This window comes from Trifolium pratense, linkage group LG4 (assembly GCF_020283565.1).
Source record: "Trifolium pratense cultivar HEN17-A07 linkage group LG4, ARS_RC_1.1, whole genome shotgun sequence".
NCBI classification, from domain to species: Eukaryota; Viridiplantae; Streptophyta; class Magnoliopsida; order Fabales; family Fabaceae; genus Trifolium; species Trifolium pratense.
In genome coordinates, this window is record NC_060062.1 from 24,995,789 (window position 1) to 25,015,107 (window position 19,319).

At 36.5% G+C, this 19,319-nt stretch overlaps 1 protein-coding gene and 1 pseudogene across 1 annotated transcript; both read left to right on the top strand.

Moving 5' to 3' along the window:
- The first annotated feature begins 555 nt into the window (after positions 1-555).
- Positions 556-11,750, top strand: LOC123922355 (sister chromatid cohesion 1 protein 1). Its single transcript, XM_045975080.1, has 21 exons — positions 556-608; positions 803-871; positions 992-1,050; positions 1,151-1,195; positions 1,312-1,331; positions 1,428-1,504; positions 1,664-1,769; positions 1,927-1,990; positions 2,072-2,141; positions 8,171-8,280; positions 9,269-9,333; positions 9,410-9,556; positions 9,647-9,821; positions 9,921-9,994; positions 10,086-10,215; positions 10,322-10,412; positions 10,542-10,681; positions 10,781-10,862; positions 10,946-11,058; positions 11,176-11,289; positions 11,399-11,750. The coding sequence occupies exons 1-20, from the start codon at positions 556-558 to the stop codon at positions 11,256-11,258; spliced, it is 1,773 nt and encodes a 590-aa protein (XP_045831036.1). The 3' UTR covers positions 11,259-11,289; positions 11,399-11,750.
- Positions 11,751-11,869: 119 nt separating this feature from the next.
- On the top strand, positions 11,870-18,154 carry LOC123922356 (annotated as a pseudogene).
- The last annotated feature ends 1,165 nt before the right edge of the window (positions 18,155-19,319 follow it).

Consider the following 19,319-nt stretch of genomic DNA (forward strand, 5'->3'; position numbering starts at 1 on the left):
AACACTAACCGACAAAAGCTAAAAATTTGAAAATTCTTACTCCAGTTTTCCACTTGGTCACTCACTAATCACTATAACGAACTCGTTTGGCTACTGAACAAGAAAGAAATTCGTTGATCACAAAGGGCCCCACTCTAACAAACAAGAACACACTAAACACCGAAATCCCAATCCTCTACAACATAAAAAACCCCAGCTACCCTACTACACTCCACCTCATTAAATCTAACCCATTCAAATGTACCCGTCGTCTAATCACGATTCATAGCAAGCTAATCACGGTTCATAGCAGTGATAGCTCAGAGAACTCTGTGCACCCTCGTGTACTGGATTCATTTCCGTTCACAACGAGTACGTTTCCTTCCCTAACAATAAGCTTCATTTGGCGGGTATAGAAATAAGAGATTTCAGAGAGAATCGCTTTTTTCACTTTCTTTCTCTCAAATTTTCTTCAAACTTTCTTCACCTTTTCTTCAACTTATAACACTACATTACGCACAGTTCTTGCAACTTTCTCGTTACAGATCATTTACTTTTCATCTCCATAGCTACAAGATGTTTTACTCACACCAGCTTCTCGCTCGAAAAGCTCCACTCGGCCAAATCTGGTATTAATTTTCACATTTTCACGTTTTTAATTTTCATCTGCATTTGAAATTTCTCTCATAAGCATGTTCATGCTCTGTTTTTGAAAATTTGAATTAATTATTCATTTCATCTACATTTGAAATTCAGCGTGTTGTTATTGTTACCGTTACTAAAATAAGCTCAATATCTGCTTAATCGATTTTTCTTGATGAAGGATGGCTGCGACTATGCATGCGAAGATTAACAGAAAGAAACTGAGTAAGCTGAATATCATCAAGATCTGGTATCATAATCGTTTTTCTTGATCGTAATCGTTGTTTATTGATAATTGATTATATTTTCCTTATTCTTCTTCTTTAACTGAATTTCTTATACGGTGTCGTTTGGTTTTGCTTGTTTACAGTGAAGAGATTCTTAATCCAGCGATTCCAATGGCTCTGAGACTTTCTGGAATTCTCATGGGTATATTCACACTCTTTCTATGTTTGATTAATTGATACTTTTTTCGTGTTCTTTTTCTCTTTTTTGTGATTCTATTGAATGGATTTTGTGATTTTAAAAGGTGGAGTTGTGATTGTCTATGAAAGAAAAGTGAAGATGCTTTATGGTAAATTTCTTGAATGCTTGTTTTTTCATGATTAATTAGTTAATAAAATGTTAAATCGACGAAGTTTCTGAATTATCTGTGTTTTTCTTTTTTGAATTTTGTCTTTCTTAACGCAGATGATGTTTCGCGTCTTCTGGTATAGAATTCAACTTTCAGTTTTCTCTTATTATGTTTTTAATTTTCAATAGGTTTCAATTTTGGGATATAATTGATTTAAATTTGATTATGTAAGGTTGAAATTAATGAAGCCTGGAAAGTAAAGAGTGGCCCTGATCCTACATTGCTTCCTAAAGGGAAATCTCAAGCCAAGTAAATCAAATTTGCATTACCTATTAATTATTTTCTATTTCAACTTGTTCATGGTTTGAAGCTATTTTCTATTTTATAAAGGGAAGATATTACATTTTACTTTGTCTTAATTTGATTTCCTTTAATTTGCATGTGTATTGTGTGTTAACTTTTTGATAGGAGATCGGCAATTACTATGCCAGATATAGAGCAGATGACTATTGAAATGGAACAGTCCCATCAGTCCAATGCAACGTGGTTCCAGCATAGTAACTACGTTTCTATGGTAATACATTGCACAGAAAATGTGCTATTTAGTGTTTTTCAATATATTATGTTGAGCTAATTTGTAATCCACCAATAACCTATGTAGCAAAGATATTGTAGTTTCGTTTTTTAGGCTTTGCAAACAAGACTTATCTATGTTTATTCTTTTGTTGCAGACACTTGATGATGTGCAGGAACCCGACCTTGGTAATCGAGATTCAGGGGATGATCACCATCAAGGTTTTCATATTTAATTTACCAAACATTTATATGTCTGCATTTGGTCTAATTGTTCCTATGCTGATACTTGAATATTCGCAGCTGCTCTGGAGGATATTAACTTACCTGAACCTTTCCAATATAATACGGATCCACCCAATCAAAATGAGAGGTTTTTGGCTTTAACCATCCTTCTTTTGTATAATTGTGTTCTTCTTTCTAGCAGTATTTGTTAGAACTCGTATACATGAGGAGGGTCCTAGTGACTCACTAATTCATCACAATGCTGTGGGTCCCAAAGTGTGGCAAGTTTATTCTAGAAGATATAAGAAAGCTGTCAAGAGTTAGTTAGAGAATGAGTGACGTGGAGAGAGAGAAGAGAGCTAGTATCCATCACAATTGTATAAGGAGTGAGGTGTGGGTTGAGAGGAGGTATCCTTGATATTTTGAGTTTGTTATCATGTGTAGGCAGCATTGAGCTGGCCTATCGGAGCTGAGCTCTGGGCAGATCTAGGAATCTCATTTTCCCTTTATCTGTAAAAACTCCATTTAAATTCCATTAATAAAGCTCTCATTATATTTTCAATACTGTTATATTACTCTTTCTGCTTGTTTTGAGATTTGGTTCCTAACAATTTGGTCCGACCTACCGGATTCATTTTGAGAGGATCAGTGAATGCCACCGAAGAAGAACCAGTTCGATTTGATCAAAGGTATGGATGCGAAGATAGCAACGTTGGAGGAAGAACTCATGGGAGTGAAGACGACGTTGTCTGCGATGGAGAAGAATCAAGCAACTCTCATCGCGTTGTTTGAGAAGAGTCTCGGAAAGTCGTTAAGAACTGAAGAAGAGAGTGTCGTTAACGATCGAAGTTCGACGAAGGTGTTAGGAGAAGGATCGGCTAAAGGATCGGAGAAATCGGGAACGAGTCAGCTTCAAGGAGAAGCGTTGGTTGAGTTTCGTCAATCAGTGAAGAAGGTGGAGCTGCCAATGTTTGACGGCGAAGATCCAGCCGGTTGGATTTCCAGAGCTGAGGTTTATTTTCGTGTGCAAGACACGACGCCGACGGTGAGGGTGAATCTCGCTCAACTGTGTATGGAAGGACCTACCATTCATTTCTTTAATTCGTTACTCAACGAAGAAGAGGAATTGACATGGAGCAGGTTGAAGGATGCGTTATTGGAGAGGTACGGAGGACATGGAGAAGGAGATGTTTATGAGCAGTTGACGGAGCTTCGACAAACTGGGAGCGTGGATGAATACATCACTGAGTTCGAATATCTCACGGCTCAGATACCCAGATTACCCGATAAACAATTTCTGGGATATTTTTTACATGGGTTGAAGGAGGAAATTCGTGGGAAGGTGAGAAGTTTGGCAGTGTTGAGCGATTTGAGTCGTTCGAAGGTTTTGCAGGTCTCACGTGCTGTAGAGAAGGAGATGGGAGGTGGATCTGGATCGGGCTATCACAAACCATATAAATCGGGTCATGGGTCAACCCGATCTGGTGGTCATAGGCCCAATAAAGGAAGTGGATCAGACTGGGTGTTAGTTAAAGAAAGTAAGGAGCACACCTCAAGCAATGGATCAAGAGGAAACGAGTTTGGGCCTAAGAATGATAAACAAGCCCAATATGATAAAAAAAGAAATGGACCACGTGACCGTGGTTTTACTCATCTATCTTACAATGAGCTCATGGAAAGAAGAAAGAAGGGATTGTGTTTTAAGTGTGGGGGACCTTTTCATCCAATGCAACAATGTCCAGACAAACACTTAAGAGTGTTAGTGGTGGAGGATGAGGATGAAAGTGGACAAGAAGGGAAGTGTCTAGCAGTAGAGGTGGACGAAGAAGATGAGGAGGTGGACGGAGAAATGAGTATGATGAGCTTTCAACAGTTGGGTCAACATGACTACATAAAGCCACAGTCCATACGGTTGAAAGGAACTATTCATGAGGTACCAGTTTCAATTCTTATTGATAGTGGAGCAACTCACAATTTTATTTCTCATCATTTAGTGCATAAAATGAATTGGTCCGTTGACAATACACCATCAATGAGGATCAAATTGGGTGATGGGTCGTGTTCTAAAACCACTGGAAGATGTGTGAATTTGGAAGTAGATGTAGAAGGAGTGCCAATAGTGGTGGATGTTCAGTTGTTTGAATTAGGAGATGTGGACATGGTGTTAGGGATTGAATGGTTACGTACCCTTGGTGACATGATAGTAAATTGGGAGAAACACACGATGAGTTTTTGGTACCATAAGAAATGGGTTACTTTGAGAGGAATAGAAGGAAGGTGGGATGTGAGGGACACTCTACAAAGCATTGTGTGCAAATCCCAAAGGAGTTGTGTAGGATGGTGGAAGGATAGAGAGAAGATGAAAGAGGAAGGGAGTTTTCTTACCTTGGAGGTGGGACAAGCAAGAGACTTGGACAACTTGCTGAATGTGTATGTTGGTGTTTTCCAAGAACCTACAGGCTTACCACCCAAAAGGAAGAAAGAGCATGTGATTACTTTGAAGGAAGGAGAGGGAGCTGTTAATGTGAGGCCTTATAGGTACCCTCACCACCATAAAAATGAAATTGAGAAGCAAGTACAAGAAATGATGAAAACTGGAATCATACGCCACAGTACAAGTTCTTTCTCCAGCCCTGTAATTCTGGTTAAGAAGAAGGATGACACATGGAGAATGTGCATCGATTATAGGGCCCTCAATAAAGCAACAGTACCAGATAAATTTCCCATACCCGTGATTGAAGAACTCATTGATGAGCTCCATGGAGCTAGATTTTTCTCCAAATTGGACCTAAAATCTGGGTACCATCAAGTTAGGGTGAAAGAGGAAGATATTCATAAAACGGCTTTTCGTACACACGAAGGTCATTATGAATTTTTGGTGATGCCATTTGGACTAATGAACGCTCCATCAACTTTCCAAAGTTTAATGAATGAAGTGTTTAGACCTTTATTGAGAAAATTTGTTCTTGTATTTTTTGATGACATATTGGTCTATAGTAGAGACTGGCAGTCGCATATGAAGCATTTAGAGGAGGTTTTGAAGATTTTACAAGTACAAGGATTAGTGGCTAATAAAAAGAAATGTCATTTTGGCCAAGGTACTGTGGAGCATTTAAGACATTTAATATCTGGAGAAGGAGTGGCTGTAGATCCTAGTAAGGTGATAAGTGTTACTAAATGGCCAACACCCAAGAATGTGAAGGGTGTAAGAGGTTTTTTGGGATTGACAGGGTATTATAGGAAGTTCATCAAAGACTATGGCAAAATAGCCAAACCTTTGACTGAATTGACCAAGAAAGATGCATTTTTGTGGAATGAAGAAGCTCATAAGGCTTTTGAAGTGTTGAAAGAAAAGTTAACTACTGCTCCTGTGTTAATATTACCTGACTTCAACAAAGAGTTTGTCATAGAGTGTGATGCTTCAGGTGGAGGATTGGGAGCAATTCTCATGCAAGAGAAAAGACCTGTGGCTTACTTCAGCAAGGCTCTAGGTGTAAGAAATCTCACCAAATCTGCTTATGAGAAAGAATTAATGGTTGTGGTCCTTGCAATTCAGCATTGGAGACCATATCTTTTAGGAAGGAGATTTAAAGTATCAACTGATCAGAAAAGCCTCAAAGAATTATTGCAGCAGAAAATAGTCACAGCTGAGCAGCAAAATTGGGCTGCTAAGTTGCTGGGTTATGATTTTGAAATCAGTTACAAACCTGGTAAACTTAACAAAGGAGCGGATGCACTTTCAAGGATCAATGAAGGAGGAGCACTTTGTCAAGTAGTCACTAGCTTGCAATGGTTGGATGAAAGGGTGCTGCAAGCAGAAGTGTTACATGACCAAGAATTACAGAAAGTGATTAGGGAGTTGAAGACAGATATGAATTCAAGACCTGGATACTCATACAAGCAGGGAGTGTTGTTGTATGAAGGTAGACTGGTTTTGTCTAAGATGTCTGTGATGATTCCTATGTTGTTGGCAGAATTTCATTCTACCCCTCAAGGAGGGCATTCAGGCTTCTATAGAACTTATAGAAGGCTAGCAGCCAATGTGTATTGGGTAGGAATGAAAAATACTGTGCAAGAATATGTGAAAAAGTGTGATGTTTGCCAGCGCCAAAAATACTTGGCTAGTTCACCCGGAGGATTATTACAGCCACTGCCCATTCCAGACCGCATTTGGGAGGATTTATCTATGGATTTTATTACAGGTTTACCCAAATCCAAAGGGTATGAAGCAATTTTGGTGGTTGTTGACAGGTTATCCAAGTATTCACACTTTATTCCTTTGAAGCATCCATATACTGCCAAGGTGATTGCAGAGGTGTTTGTAAGAGAAGTAGTGAGGTTACATGGGATTCCTTTATCTATAGTTAGTGACAGGGACCCAATATTTATGAGTAATTTTTGGAAGGAGCTGTTCAAACTACAGGGTACAAGGTTGAAAATGAGTAGTGCATACCATCCAGAGACCGATGGGCAAACAGAGGTGGTAAATAGGTGTTTGGAGACATATTTAAGATGTTTCATAGCTGACCAGCCTAAGACATGGGCCAATTGGATTTTTTGGGCAGAATATTGGTTTAACACTAGCTACCACGCCACTACAGGACAAACTCCATTTGAAATTGTGTATGGGAGGGCTCCTCCAGTGATTACCCGATGGATACAAGGTGAAACCAGAGTTGAAGCTGTGCAAAGAGAGTTACTGGACAGGGATGAGGCTATAAGAGCATGAATATGGGTGTTCTTTACAGTGTGATTTTACTGCAACACACCATGTATTGTCTGACAACATGGATAATCCATCCTTTTTCAATGTTGCTAAACTAAAAACGTCTTTCTCTGCAACAACGTTCTTAAAGTGCCACACGGCCCACACCTATGGTTTTTTTCTTTTTGTAACAATTAAATACATGTTTTTTGGTGAGTTTTTTGGATCTAGTGGGATCCATTTGAGAGTTTTTGGTAAGTTGTATGGATATTTAAGAAATGTGGTTGAGTTGTTTAAATATTTGAGAAGTATAAATAATATAAAATATTAAATGGGACCCATTTAAAGAACCCAAATGAGTTTGATGGATGTGGGTGCTCTAAGACAGCTAAGGCAGCAGTTGTTGAGAGCACAAGACCGAATGAAGCAACAAGCAGACAAAAGGAGGTGTGAGAGGAGTTTTGAGGTAGGTGAATGGGTATTTGTGAAGTTAAGGGCCCACAGACAACAGTCTGTTGTCTCAAGGATTAATGCCAAATTGGCAGCAAAATATTATGGGCCTTACCCAGTGATAGCACGTATAGGTGCAGTTGCTTATCAATTAAAGTTACCTGAAGGAACACGTGTTCATCCAGTTTTCCATGTGTCCTTATTAAAAAAAGCTGTAGGTAACTATCATGAGGAGGAAGAGTTGCCTGAATTGGAGGGAGATAGAGGAGTATTGATTGAACCAGAATTGGTTTTAGCCAGGAGGACTGTGCAGATACAGGGTGAGAAGGTTAACCAAGTTCTTATACAATGGAAAGGTCAAATGGCAGAAGAAGCTACTTGGGAAGATACTATCATGATAAGGAGCCAATTTCCAAATTTTTGCCTTGAGGACAAGGCAATGCTTAATGGAGGGTCCTAGTGACTCACTAATTCATCACAATGCTGTGGGTCCCAAAGTGTGGCAAGTTTATTCTAGAAGATATAAGAAAGCTGTCAAGAGTTAGTTAGAGAATGAGTGACGTGGAGAGAGAGAAGAGAGCTAGTATCCATCACAATTGTATAAGGAGTGAGGTGTGGGTTGAGAGGAGGTATCCTTGATATTTTGAGTTTGTTATCATGTGTAGGCAGCATTGAGCTGGCCTATCGGAGCTGAGCTCTGGGCAGATCTAGGAATCTCATTTTCCCTTTATCTGTAAAAACTCCATTTAAATTCCATTAATAAAGCTCTCATTATATTTTCAATACTGTTATATTACTCTTTCTGCTTGTTTTGAGATTTGGTTCCTAACAGTATTTCATTAGTCATTTTAATTTTAAGCTTTATGCCATGTATGTCATAATGGAGATGCAGATGTATTCCCTGTGTCATGGATCAATGAACCATCAATCTTATCAGCTGATTCTTGAATCTTACTTAAGAAAATGATTTGTTATTATCATCATTTACTTACCCGTTTGTTTTTCTGAATGTTGTGAGACAGGTTTGACGCAGGAGATGACGAAACACAATGGAATGTAACTTCAGGGGATTATGGTCAATTTCCGTCCGTGCATATACCCTCCCCACCTCCTCCAGATGACCCAGAGAGAGGTGAGTAGCATGCCAATCAATTGACTGCTTCTAAACACCAAGATTTTCAATGTAGCAGATTGTTTTTCCATATTGAGTAAATCAGAAAATGTTGGAACATGTATTTCCATCCCCTCAATTGCATTTCATTTTTCTTTAAGCCATATTTTCCATATGCTGCACCTTACTTGAATATGCTGGCAATCAGAACTATTAGTGCTGAGTTAAAAGGGGCCAAATTTGTCCCACGTTCATATACCTGCTAACAGTTTGAATCTTTTAAGAGAAATGCTACTTTTAGCGAAAATGTTTTTCGTGGAATTTCACGATAGTTGATAGTGTATTATAGCAGCAGTTGACCATTTCAACTTTCATTCCACCCACCCATGATTCCATCTCAATAGAATCCAACGCTTTTAATTAATTCGCTATGTTTTTCGTGATAAAAGTTTTCGCTTGAAATAGCATTGCTGATCTTTTAAATTCGTCCATTTTCTTTTTATTCTGTTCAAGCCAGTTTAAAACACTTTTTATTGATATATATGCAAGATAATTACACTTGAATGGAAGGCAAACGGGCAACAAGCCAGTTTGGAATTTTTTTTTGTAATACATGTATATATTATACTAACACTATAAAAAGGCTAAAAGAAGAAACTACAGTATCTTGCTACCTAGGTTATTGGCTGTCATAGCAGAAGTAAAACTTCAAATAGTGTTGGATTGGGTACATACATACACAAGAATTAAGTACTTTGGGTTTATTATGTTTTGATTTTAAAATGCATTGATTCTTTTGTCTTTTAAATTTCAACATAGGATTTTGATTTATGTATTTCGATTATTTTTTTTGGCTATAAATAATGGAAAGCCTGTTTAAGCTCAAATGCTATGCATTAAAAAATTTGGTTGCCATGTTCTTACCAGAGGATTCTCTTTCTACATGAACTGAAGTTTCTTGCCATGCATATATTTTTTTCTTTTCTCACTGTTCTGCAAAATGATATAGTGGAAGACCAACATCCTGAGCACCCGAGCAGTCAGCAACATAATGACAACATTAATGCTAGAGAGGTACTGTAATCATTTATCTATGCCATTACGATGTTGTGAAAACAAAATGACCAACCACTTAATTGTAATGCAACAGGAACCTCAAAGGCGACGGGCAGCTAAAAGAAAAAGAGTAAAATCAATAGAAATGGACTACAAGCAAACCGTGATCGCTGCTCCTACATACCAAAGCTGGCTTCAAGACCCTTCTGCTTTAGTCTCAAAAAGAGGACGAATGGAAAAGGTTTTTAATTGATATTCACTATGCATCTAGAAATCCTATGCCTAAGATTTAGACAACTATACTTAGACAGTGTATTACTGCTTCTGTCAGTTGCAGCAGCGACATTTTATCATGTCTTCAACTAAGATAGCTAACCTCACGGAGGTTCCACCTGGTGTGATAAAGGATGGCTTATTTTCAATTGTAAACAAAGATATACATTATCCAACACCTGCTGTTGACTCATGGATTAAGAGCACTCAACCACCCCATGATTCACCATCAGGTCTGTATAGAGTCTCTCTCTCATTCGTTTTGTGAAACTACTCAACCTTAACATTGAAAGGGTTAAGTAGAAGGTAACAAACATAATTATTTTATGCAGTTAGTATTTCACCACAGCATCCTCCAGAACCATCATCACCTCCAGGAGTACATAATAATGACTCGGAAGGATATGTTAGTCTCCTACATCCATCTTTTGGTTTTCTTTTCCATATTTTTTAGAAGGATAATAACTTCATTCCTGATAAAATCTCCATATTTGAAGGTTTCTGAAGATCTTGATAATAGGCTAAACAATATAATTAAGGCTTCGCGAGAGATGCAGGTGACACAGATCCCAGACAATGGTTTGAGAGTACCCGATGGGACTCCCCACGCCTCATCAGGGAAATCTGGTATGTTTCATCTTTAATTGGTTATTTGATCATTCATTTTTGTAAATTAGTTGTCGAAGTGTGTGCCTATAATAACTAACAAATTGCGATGCAATTGTTCCTTCAGATGGATCTCAGGGAGGAGACAAAGAAAATTCCATCCCAAGTACCGTATCTGGACATCGTCTTTCCTCACATTCAGACTTGGAGAGAGGAAGGTAATACAAAAATTGAATCTCCAGTTAAATGACCATTCCATCTTGATATTTGACTTGTCAAATAGAGATGAAAATTGTAGTCTTGTTAAAAAAGTTTGTCAAGGATTGATGCTTGAAAACTATTAACAGACCCACAAAGAGAACGCGCTGTTCATCATTTGGAAACAGCAGTGGGGGGCTTCCTACAGTTGCTGAGAATGAAAATTTTCCGGATGCAAATTTCAAACTATCTAAGAGGTTGTCTAACATTGGTCCAACACCTGATCAAGGTACAATATTACTTGTTATGGCTTCTATACTATTGAAAAAGCCTATAGCTATAGTAGTAGTCTATTCTTTATCCACTTAACACACAAGTTTCTTTTCAGATCTTTTTGTGGAGACAGCACCCACTCAAACACAAGGAAAGGCCAATCATCCTAGTGATGAGTTGACCAAATCAATCCATGAGTATGAATCTTTTGTGAACCTACATTATAAAGGATTATTTTTGGTAATAATAAGGTATATTTATTGAATTTTGAATGTTACAGTCAGATGAAAAGCCATTTTGACTCCCCCGGAGCTCCTCAATTTGAATCCCTAGATGCCTTAACTGCTAGAATGACAAGAAAACAAGCAGCACTACTTTTCTATCAAACTTGTGGTATTATTTCTCAGTCCTCCAACTTATTACCAGTTATATTACTATTTTACTAATGATTAATAAAAAGATCTGGCATCTCATATATCAATATATCTGTTGTAACTCTGTTGTTCATAGTTCTTGCTACCCGCGATGTCCTAAGAGTGGAGCAGGAGGTACCTTATGGGGAGATTATTATCTCTAGAGGATCAAAGATGTAATGAAGGTCTGGTTTTCTCTCCATTTATGCAGGTTTCTTCTAATCTTTTTTCATCTTCATTGAAGTATTGAACCTATAAAGCATTACTAATTGTTGAAAAATCCAATCACTAATCAATTGTTTATCTTTCTTTAACTGCAGGTGGATGTTGATGTTTAATTTAGGAATCAACAGTGATTCCTCCATACATATAAATTCATTTTATAGTTACCACATACTCTTTAAAACATAACACAGATGAATTACCATATAGCATAGCAACCACTAGGATTTTAATTTTGAAAATATGTTATTACTAGACAATTGGATTTAAAATTTGGAAATTGGTATTACTAGACAGTTGATTATTGTTCTGCTTAATGAAATATCTGTAAGTATTATGTGCATGATTGGATTCAAACGTGAGAGAGAAAATTAATTTGCTTATCATATTCTTTTGTAATTGACTTTGACTTAGAGAATTGGTTCTAAAATAAAGTTGAGATTATATGTCTATTAAAAAAATTTGATATTTGAAACTTTTGTATTTATCAATTGAGGTGCAAATTGTTACCAAGTATTTATTTTCTTGAGGCTCAAATACTAGTATATTTTCAAACTCAGTTTTCTTTTATGCTTGATGAACACAACGTTCATGCGAAATCATTCCGAATGGCACGTGACAAGTTGCAGAATAATCAAATTATAGATTTCAAGCTGCAACTAATTTCTAAAAGAAAAAGTGATGGGAGGATTTATAATCAACCAAATGTTTCTGAAGTAGCTGCTTTCATAGTTGGAGATATAAATACAGGTTCACAAAGAGACATCATCATGCATAAAAAAAATGGACGTTTGCAAAGATTAAATGAGTTTCATCCAAGTTATCTTTCCTATCAGTATCCACTCATTTTTCCATATGGAGAAGATGGTTTTAGAGCAGGTATTCAACATCGCTACAGACATCAAACTGAAGTAACAAAGCAGAATCGACTTGCAATTAAAGAGTGGCTTTCGTACCGGATGCAAAGTCGCAAGGATGAGGCCAAAACTTTAATATGCTCCAGAAGACTTTTCCAACAATTCATTGTTGATGGTTATACAATGATGGAAGCAGAAAGGCTTAATTGGTTAAGGAGAAATCAACCAAAACTCAGAGTTTGTAAGTATCACACATTAAATGACAATCACCAAAATGAGGGAACAAATACAACTCAAAAAACTGGACAAAGAGTTGTACTACCTTCTTCATATGTAGGCAGTAAAAGATACATGGATCAACTCTATTTTGATGGTATGACAATTTCATCTGCAATTGGATTTCCTGATCTTTTTATAACATTCACATGTAATCCAAATGGGGCTGAAATAACAAGAGAATTGGCAAAGAACAATTTGAAACCTCAAGATCGTCCAGACATGTAAGTTTTAGTGTGTGTCTTATATTTCATTTCTTTTGAAATCCATGATTTGTGCCATATATTTAACTAATTGTATATCAGATGCATATACAGACATGTACACGATCGAGTTTCAAAAAAGAGGACTTCCTCATGCTCACATTATCATTTTCTTACATCCTTCAAGCAAATATCCAACACCAACTGATATTGATAAAATAATTTCTGCTGAGATTCCAAATCCTGAAACTGATCAAGAGCTGTACAATTTGGTGAAAAAACACATGATTCATGGCCCATGTGGAAAAGACAAAAGAGGTTCCCCTTGCATGAAAACTGGTACCTGTGCTAAGTTCTTCCCTAATGAGACAACAATAGTGGATCAAGATTGTTACCCAGTTTACAAAAGAAGTTCACGGTCATTTACGGTGGAAAAGAACTGTGTTACTTTGGACAATCGGAATGTTGTGCCATATAATAGAAGATTGTTACTTAAATATCAAGCTCATATCAACATGGAATGGTGCGATCAAAGTATCTCAATCAAGTATTTGTTCAAGTACATACACAAGGGATATGACCGCATCACTGCTTCAGTGTTCCGAGCAAGACAACCAGCTATAGACGAAATCAAACAGTATCTTGATTGCAGATATATCTCACCAAGCGAGGCATGTTGGAGAATCTTTTCTTACAAGATACATGGCAGGAAACCATCTGTTGAGAGGATGTTTTTTCATTTGGTAGGGTAGAATCCAATATACTTCATGGTTACAAGCAAATCAAGATTATCCCAGTGCAAGGCAACTGACCTATGGTCAATTTGTTACCAAATTTACATACAGCAAGAAAAAGAAAGCTTAGACACCAAGGAAAAGAGGTTTCAAAATTGGTCGTTTAATTTGGGTTCTGCCAACAACTGGAGAACTTTTCTTTTTGCGAATGATGCTAACTGTTGTCAAAGGACAAACTTTTTACGAAGAAATACGTAAGGTTGCATGTGTACAATATTTGACTTTTAGAGATGCTAGCTTTGCCATGGCCTTTCTTGGAGATGATAAGGAATATATTGGTGCTATCAGAGAAGCACATGTTGTTTGTCATTCTCCTACTATGCGGTACTATGAACAGACCGTATTATGTTTTTCGCAAATCAATTCAATGGTTGTCTGATGGTATTTTGTATAACCAAGGATCATAGTAAATAACAAAGGTATTCTTCAATTCTATATTGTTTCTACATTATTTGTCAAAATTTAAATAAAGCGCTGAGTTCTTCCATCGTTAAATTCTATATTGTTCAGTTTCATTAATAATTAAGATCATTTATAATCACCAAAATACTACCACCATGTTCTTAATCATAATTACATATTCATTTTGAGAAATTAACATCATATTTACTTATGTTCATTCATTTTAACTCAGAATTGCAACTTACCGATGCTGAAATGGCAAATTTAACATTGATGGAGATAGAAAAGTTATTGCAAGCCAATAGAAGTTTCAATTCCATATCTAGAAGCTTATGTTCTTGAACAGTCTTAGAATTGAGAATTGGGTCTAACTCATCCTTATAAAACCGGCTTGTAAAGTGAGGAATGTCTCTAGTTTATAAACACTTAGGCAGGTCATATCACAACTGATGTGGGACTTCTTAACACCCCCGCTCGCGCCAAGCGCTATGGGCTTGAGGCGCGGATATGAATGGTGGAGGGCCCGATCAGAAACCTGATTGCAGGCGGCCCGACGAAGTGGCCCAGCTAATCGTGGATAGGCTCTGATACCATCTTAGAATTGAGTATTGAGCTTAACTCATCCTTACAAAACCGGCTTGTAAAGTGAGGATTGCCCTCACTTTATAAACACATATTCAGGCCATCTCGCAAGCGATGTGGGACTTCTTTTACACACCCCCTCGCGCTCAGCACTGTTGGGCTTGTTGCGTGGATATAAATGGTGGAGCGCCCGATCAGAATTTACCCCCGGTGAAGTGGCCCAACGAATCGTTGATAGGCTCTGATACCATCTTAGAATTTACTCAACTCAGTGCTTCATTAACTGGTTGGTAATAATTAACACCTTTTATTTACAATATTAAAATTCAAAAACTATGTTCTTTACATTTAATGCAGATGAGCAGAGACACATTTATCATAAGATAATGCAAGTTGTTACCAAACAAGAGGGGGAGTATTTTTCCTACATGGTTACGGTGGAACCCGGAAAACATTTATGTGGAGAACTCTTGCAAGTGCATTAAGATCAAACAAGAAATTGTTTTAACTGTTGCAACAAGTGGAATTGCAGCACTTCTCCTTCCTGGAGGAAGAACTGAACACTCTAAGTTCCACCTACCTGTTCCAACATTGGATAATTCAATGTGCAAGATAGCTTATAAAGACGACCTAGCAGATTTACTCAGAGCAACCAAATTGATCATTTGAGATGAAGCTCCAATGGCGCATAAGTATTGCTTTGAAGCTTTAGATAGAACTCTGCAAGAAATTGATCATTTCGGTATGGTACGACATATTTAGGTGGTTGGGGATTGTGGTGATTATTCCTCCGAGCTTATCTTTGCTCTTTAAGGTGTTGAGAGGAGCAATTAGGAATAAAAAACTCCGTAAAGGTGTTATTTTGATTTGGCATGCAACGATTTGGTCTATTTGGAAGGCGAGAAATAATATTATCTTTGCGAATGTTTCGATATCTCAAAGCACTTTAGTGGAAAACATTAAAGTATTGAGCTGGAAATGGAGTATAGCTAGAATGAAGATGTCGCCGTGCTTGTTCTATGAATGGACTTGGGACCCGGGGGATTGTTTAGCTCGCTAGTGTTGGTGGTTTCCTTTTGCTTTGGTGCTGGCTTTTTATCATGCTGCTGTGGGAATTTAGCGTGTTTTTGGTGCTGTAGTTTTTTTTTTCTGCAGCCTGCTATTCCTCTTTCTGTATTCTTTGGTGGAGACTTGGGTGAAAAAGTTATTTTTCTGAACTGGGTGTTTTGTTTTTAGGCGTGAGGGGTCTCAAAGTTTTTGGTCGTTTTGGACTATAGATTTGGTCTTTTCCTTGGGGTTCTTGTTTTTATCCCATGTTTGTATTATTGTATCTCTCTTGCTACTCCTTTTCTGCTTGTTTTGGAGTATGCCTAATAAATTTTTGCCTTTTCAAAAAAAAAAAAAAAAAAAGAACTCTGCAAGACCTTATGAGTGAAACAAGTATTTCTGATAAAATCCTTGGTGGCAAAGTAGTGGTTTTCGGAGGTGATTTTTTTTAGACAGATTTTACCCGTCATCCCAAGAGGTAGCCGTTCTGATATTGTTCATTCAGCAATTAATGCATTTTACATTTGGGATCATTGTAAGGTCCTTACATTGACAAAAAATATGAGACTTAGACAAGGTGCAACAAATGTTGATAACCAAGATATTAAAGAATTTTCAAAATGGCTACTAAAGGTTGGTGAGGGCAAAATTTCAGAACCTAATGATGGAACTGCTGACATCGAAATTCCTAAAGAAATGTTAATCACAGATATTGATGATCCAATTAAAGGAATTGTTGATAGTACTTACCCAAATTTCTTGGAAAACTACAACAACTGTGAATATTTGTTAAGTAGAGCCATTTTAGCATCTACCATTGAAGTAGTTGATACAATCAATGATTTTGTTTTTGCATTGATGCCAGGTATTCAATAAACTCATCTGTTCAATTCAAATATCTACTTATAGAGATTCTAACCAAGTTTTCTTATTTTTAGGGGAACAAAGAGAATATTTTAGTGCAAATTCAGTTGACAGATCAGAGATGCATACCAATATTCTACAAGTCTTTACTCCTGAATTTTTGAGCTCTCTTTGGACTTCAGGACTTCCAAATCATAGTATTAATGTTAGAATATAGAAAATATTATATTATTTGTTGAGAAAATATCTCTATGATTTGGTTTGTTTATTCTTAGCCCTATAATAAAGGGATTTAGTTTAGATTTAAGTTTATTCACTTGGTTATAAATACCAAGGTAGTCATACTATTTTATTCATGTAAATAGTAATGTAAATATTGTAATTAGGGTTATTGACATCATTATCAATAATATTTTATTGTTCCTTATTATTTTCTCCTATTCTTTCACCTAAATTCCCTAAAATTTCATCATGGTATCAGAGCCATGGTATCCACCTTGAAACATAATTCCGCTGCAATTTCTCCCGAGAATAATTAATTCTTGGTTATTCTTCACTTTACCTTTTTTATCTTTTTTTCATATAAACCCTAGCCGTCATTAGAATTTATTTTTATTTTGTTCCACACCTTTGTGGTTCTTGTTTACCCCTTTGCTTTCTTTTCTAACCCTTATTGATATGTTACTTAACACATGCAGTCACATGCCAATTTTCCATGAATCCTTTACCTTTAACCACCGTTTTTTCCCAAGATTGATCATCAGTCTCTCTTGATCTTGTTTTGGTGGCCTAATTACCTGTTTTGTGATACCTTAATCTGCGGGCATACCCCGTTTGTGATCCCTTAATCCGCGGGCATACCCCGTTTGTGATCCCTTAATTTGTGGGCATACCCCGTTTGTGATCCCTTAATCCGCGGGCATACCCCGTTTGTTTTCCCTTAATCTGCGGGCATACCCCGTTTGTGATACGTTAATCCGCGGGCATACTCCGTTTGTGATACTTTAATCTGCGGACATTTTTACTTAATTTGATATGGATTCATCTCTTCGGTCGCTGCTTTACTACTTCTTTGATTGCTGCTCTTTATGGCTTGCTATCAATGGATTTAATTTATTTTTAGGGTTAATTTTGTAACAAGCTTAAAGCTTAGTAAGCTTTAGCTTGAGGGGGAGTGTTAGAATATAGAAAATATTATATTATTTGTTTTGAAAATATCTCTATGATTTAGTTTGTTTATTCTTAGCCCTATAATAAAGGGATTTAGTTTAGATTTAAGTTTATTCACTTGGTTATAAATACCAAGGTAGTCATACTATTTTATTAATGTAAATAGTAATGTAAATATTGTAATTAGGGTTATTGACATCATTATCAATAATATTTTATTGTTCCTTATTATTTTCTCCTATTTTTTCACCTAAATTCCCTAAAATTTCAACAATTAAGTTAAAGGTTGGAACACCTATTATGTTAATGAGAAACATGGAGCAATCTGAAGGGTTATGTAATGGAACAAGATTGATTGTCACAAAAATGGCAGAACATGTAATTGAAGCCAAAGTTATAGGTGGACCAAAGCATGGTAATGTTGTCTACATTCCAAGGCTGGATATATCTCCTTCACAGTCTCCATAGCCTTTCAAGTTGACTAGAAGGCAATTTCCTATTATTGTTTCATATGCAATGACAATCAACAAATCACAAGGGCAATCATTGGATTTTGTTGGTCTCTATTTGAGCAACAGATATTGATTCATGATGACAAGAATCAACCCAAGACTTCAACAACTAATGTTGTCTACAAAGAAGTTTTCAACAATATTTGATCAGTAAGTTTTGCTTTTTTGCATTGTTTTTCCTACAAATATTTGATCTTAATTAATCCTTTCCTTTCAGGTTGCAGTTTCACATTGATTTGTCAATGCATCTTAAATTGTAATTCTATGGAAGTTTAAATTAATTCAAACATCATTGACTAACTCTTTGACATTTTGGTTAATTTTGTAATCATACTGTATTGAAGCTTATTTAAAGAAATCATTTTAAAGTATCATCATAGTTTGTTATACTAAGTGTTTATAAACTAGGCCCAAAACTCAATTGTAAGATGGTATCAGAGCCTATCCACGATTCGCTGGGTCACTTCGTCGGGACGCTTGCAATCAGGTTTCTGGTCCGGCCCTCCACCATTTATATCCGCGCAACAAGCCAGACAGTGTTGAGCGCGACGGGGTGTGTTAAAGAAGTCTTTTTTTTTTTTTTGGATGTAAAAGTAGAACTTGGAATTATAACACATGATTTATGTTTGATTTTGTCACACATGTAGCATATTACTGCTCTAACTTAAAGCTACCATTATAAGATGATAGGAAAGCAAACTAAAATGAAAAGGAACATAAAAAGATAAAAATGATGGTTCAGTCTTATGCAAGTTTCTATTTGCATAGTCTAAGTAAATTTGCACAACTCAACTTTTCCGGCAAAACTTCAATTGAACATGTTTAAGGTGAGGACTTTTTTATTAACCAGAGAGAGACAGACACGCACACAAAAAGAAAACCGAGACAACTCACTTTATAAACACTTATTCAGGTCATCTCGCAAGTGATGTGGGACTTTTTTAACAGTTATTTTACTCATATTTCATTTTGATCTGAATTGCTATATATTTGTGTTCTGTCTTTCAAAGTATTCACTTATCATGCATATATTTCTCTTTATGTCTTTCAAAGTATATATTTCTCTTTATGTCTTTCAAAGTATTCACTTATTATGCATGTCGATGTTCGTGCCTGAACTAGCAACTGATATCTCCAATCATGCTTGCAACATTGCAAGGTCTGACTTTTATTCTATAACTAATGCTTCTGATATATGTTAAGTCATGCTATGAATTAGTTGGTATGTAATCTGAAACTTGGAATTTCATGTTTGTATGTGCATAATATGTTGTAATTAGCATTTGCTACTTAATGAACTATTTCTATAATT

Excerpts from the sequence above, each read along its gene's own strand:
- LOC123922355 (XM_045975080.1), top strand. The coding sequence starts at position 556 with ATGTTTTACTCACACCAGCTTCTCGCTCGAAAAGCTCCACTCGGCCAA. Across the intron at positions 1,770-1,926 it reads ATAGTAACTACGTTTCTATG|ACACTTGATGATGTGCAGGA; the intron begins GTAATACATTGC and ends CTTTTGTTGCAG. Across the intron at positions 9,557-9,646 it reads AAAGAGGACGAATGGAAAAG|TTGCAGCAGCGACATTTTAT; the intron begins GTTTTTAATTGA and ends TGCTTCTGTCAG.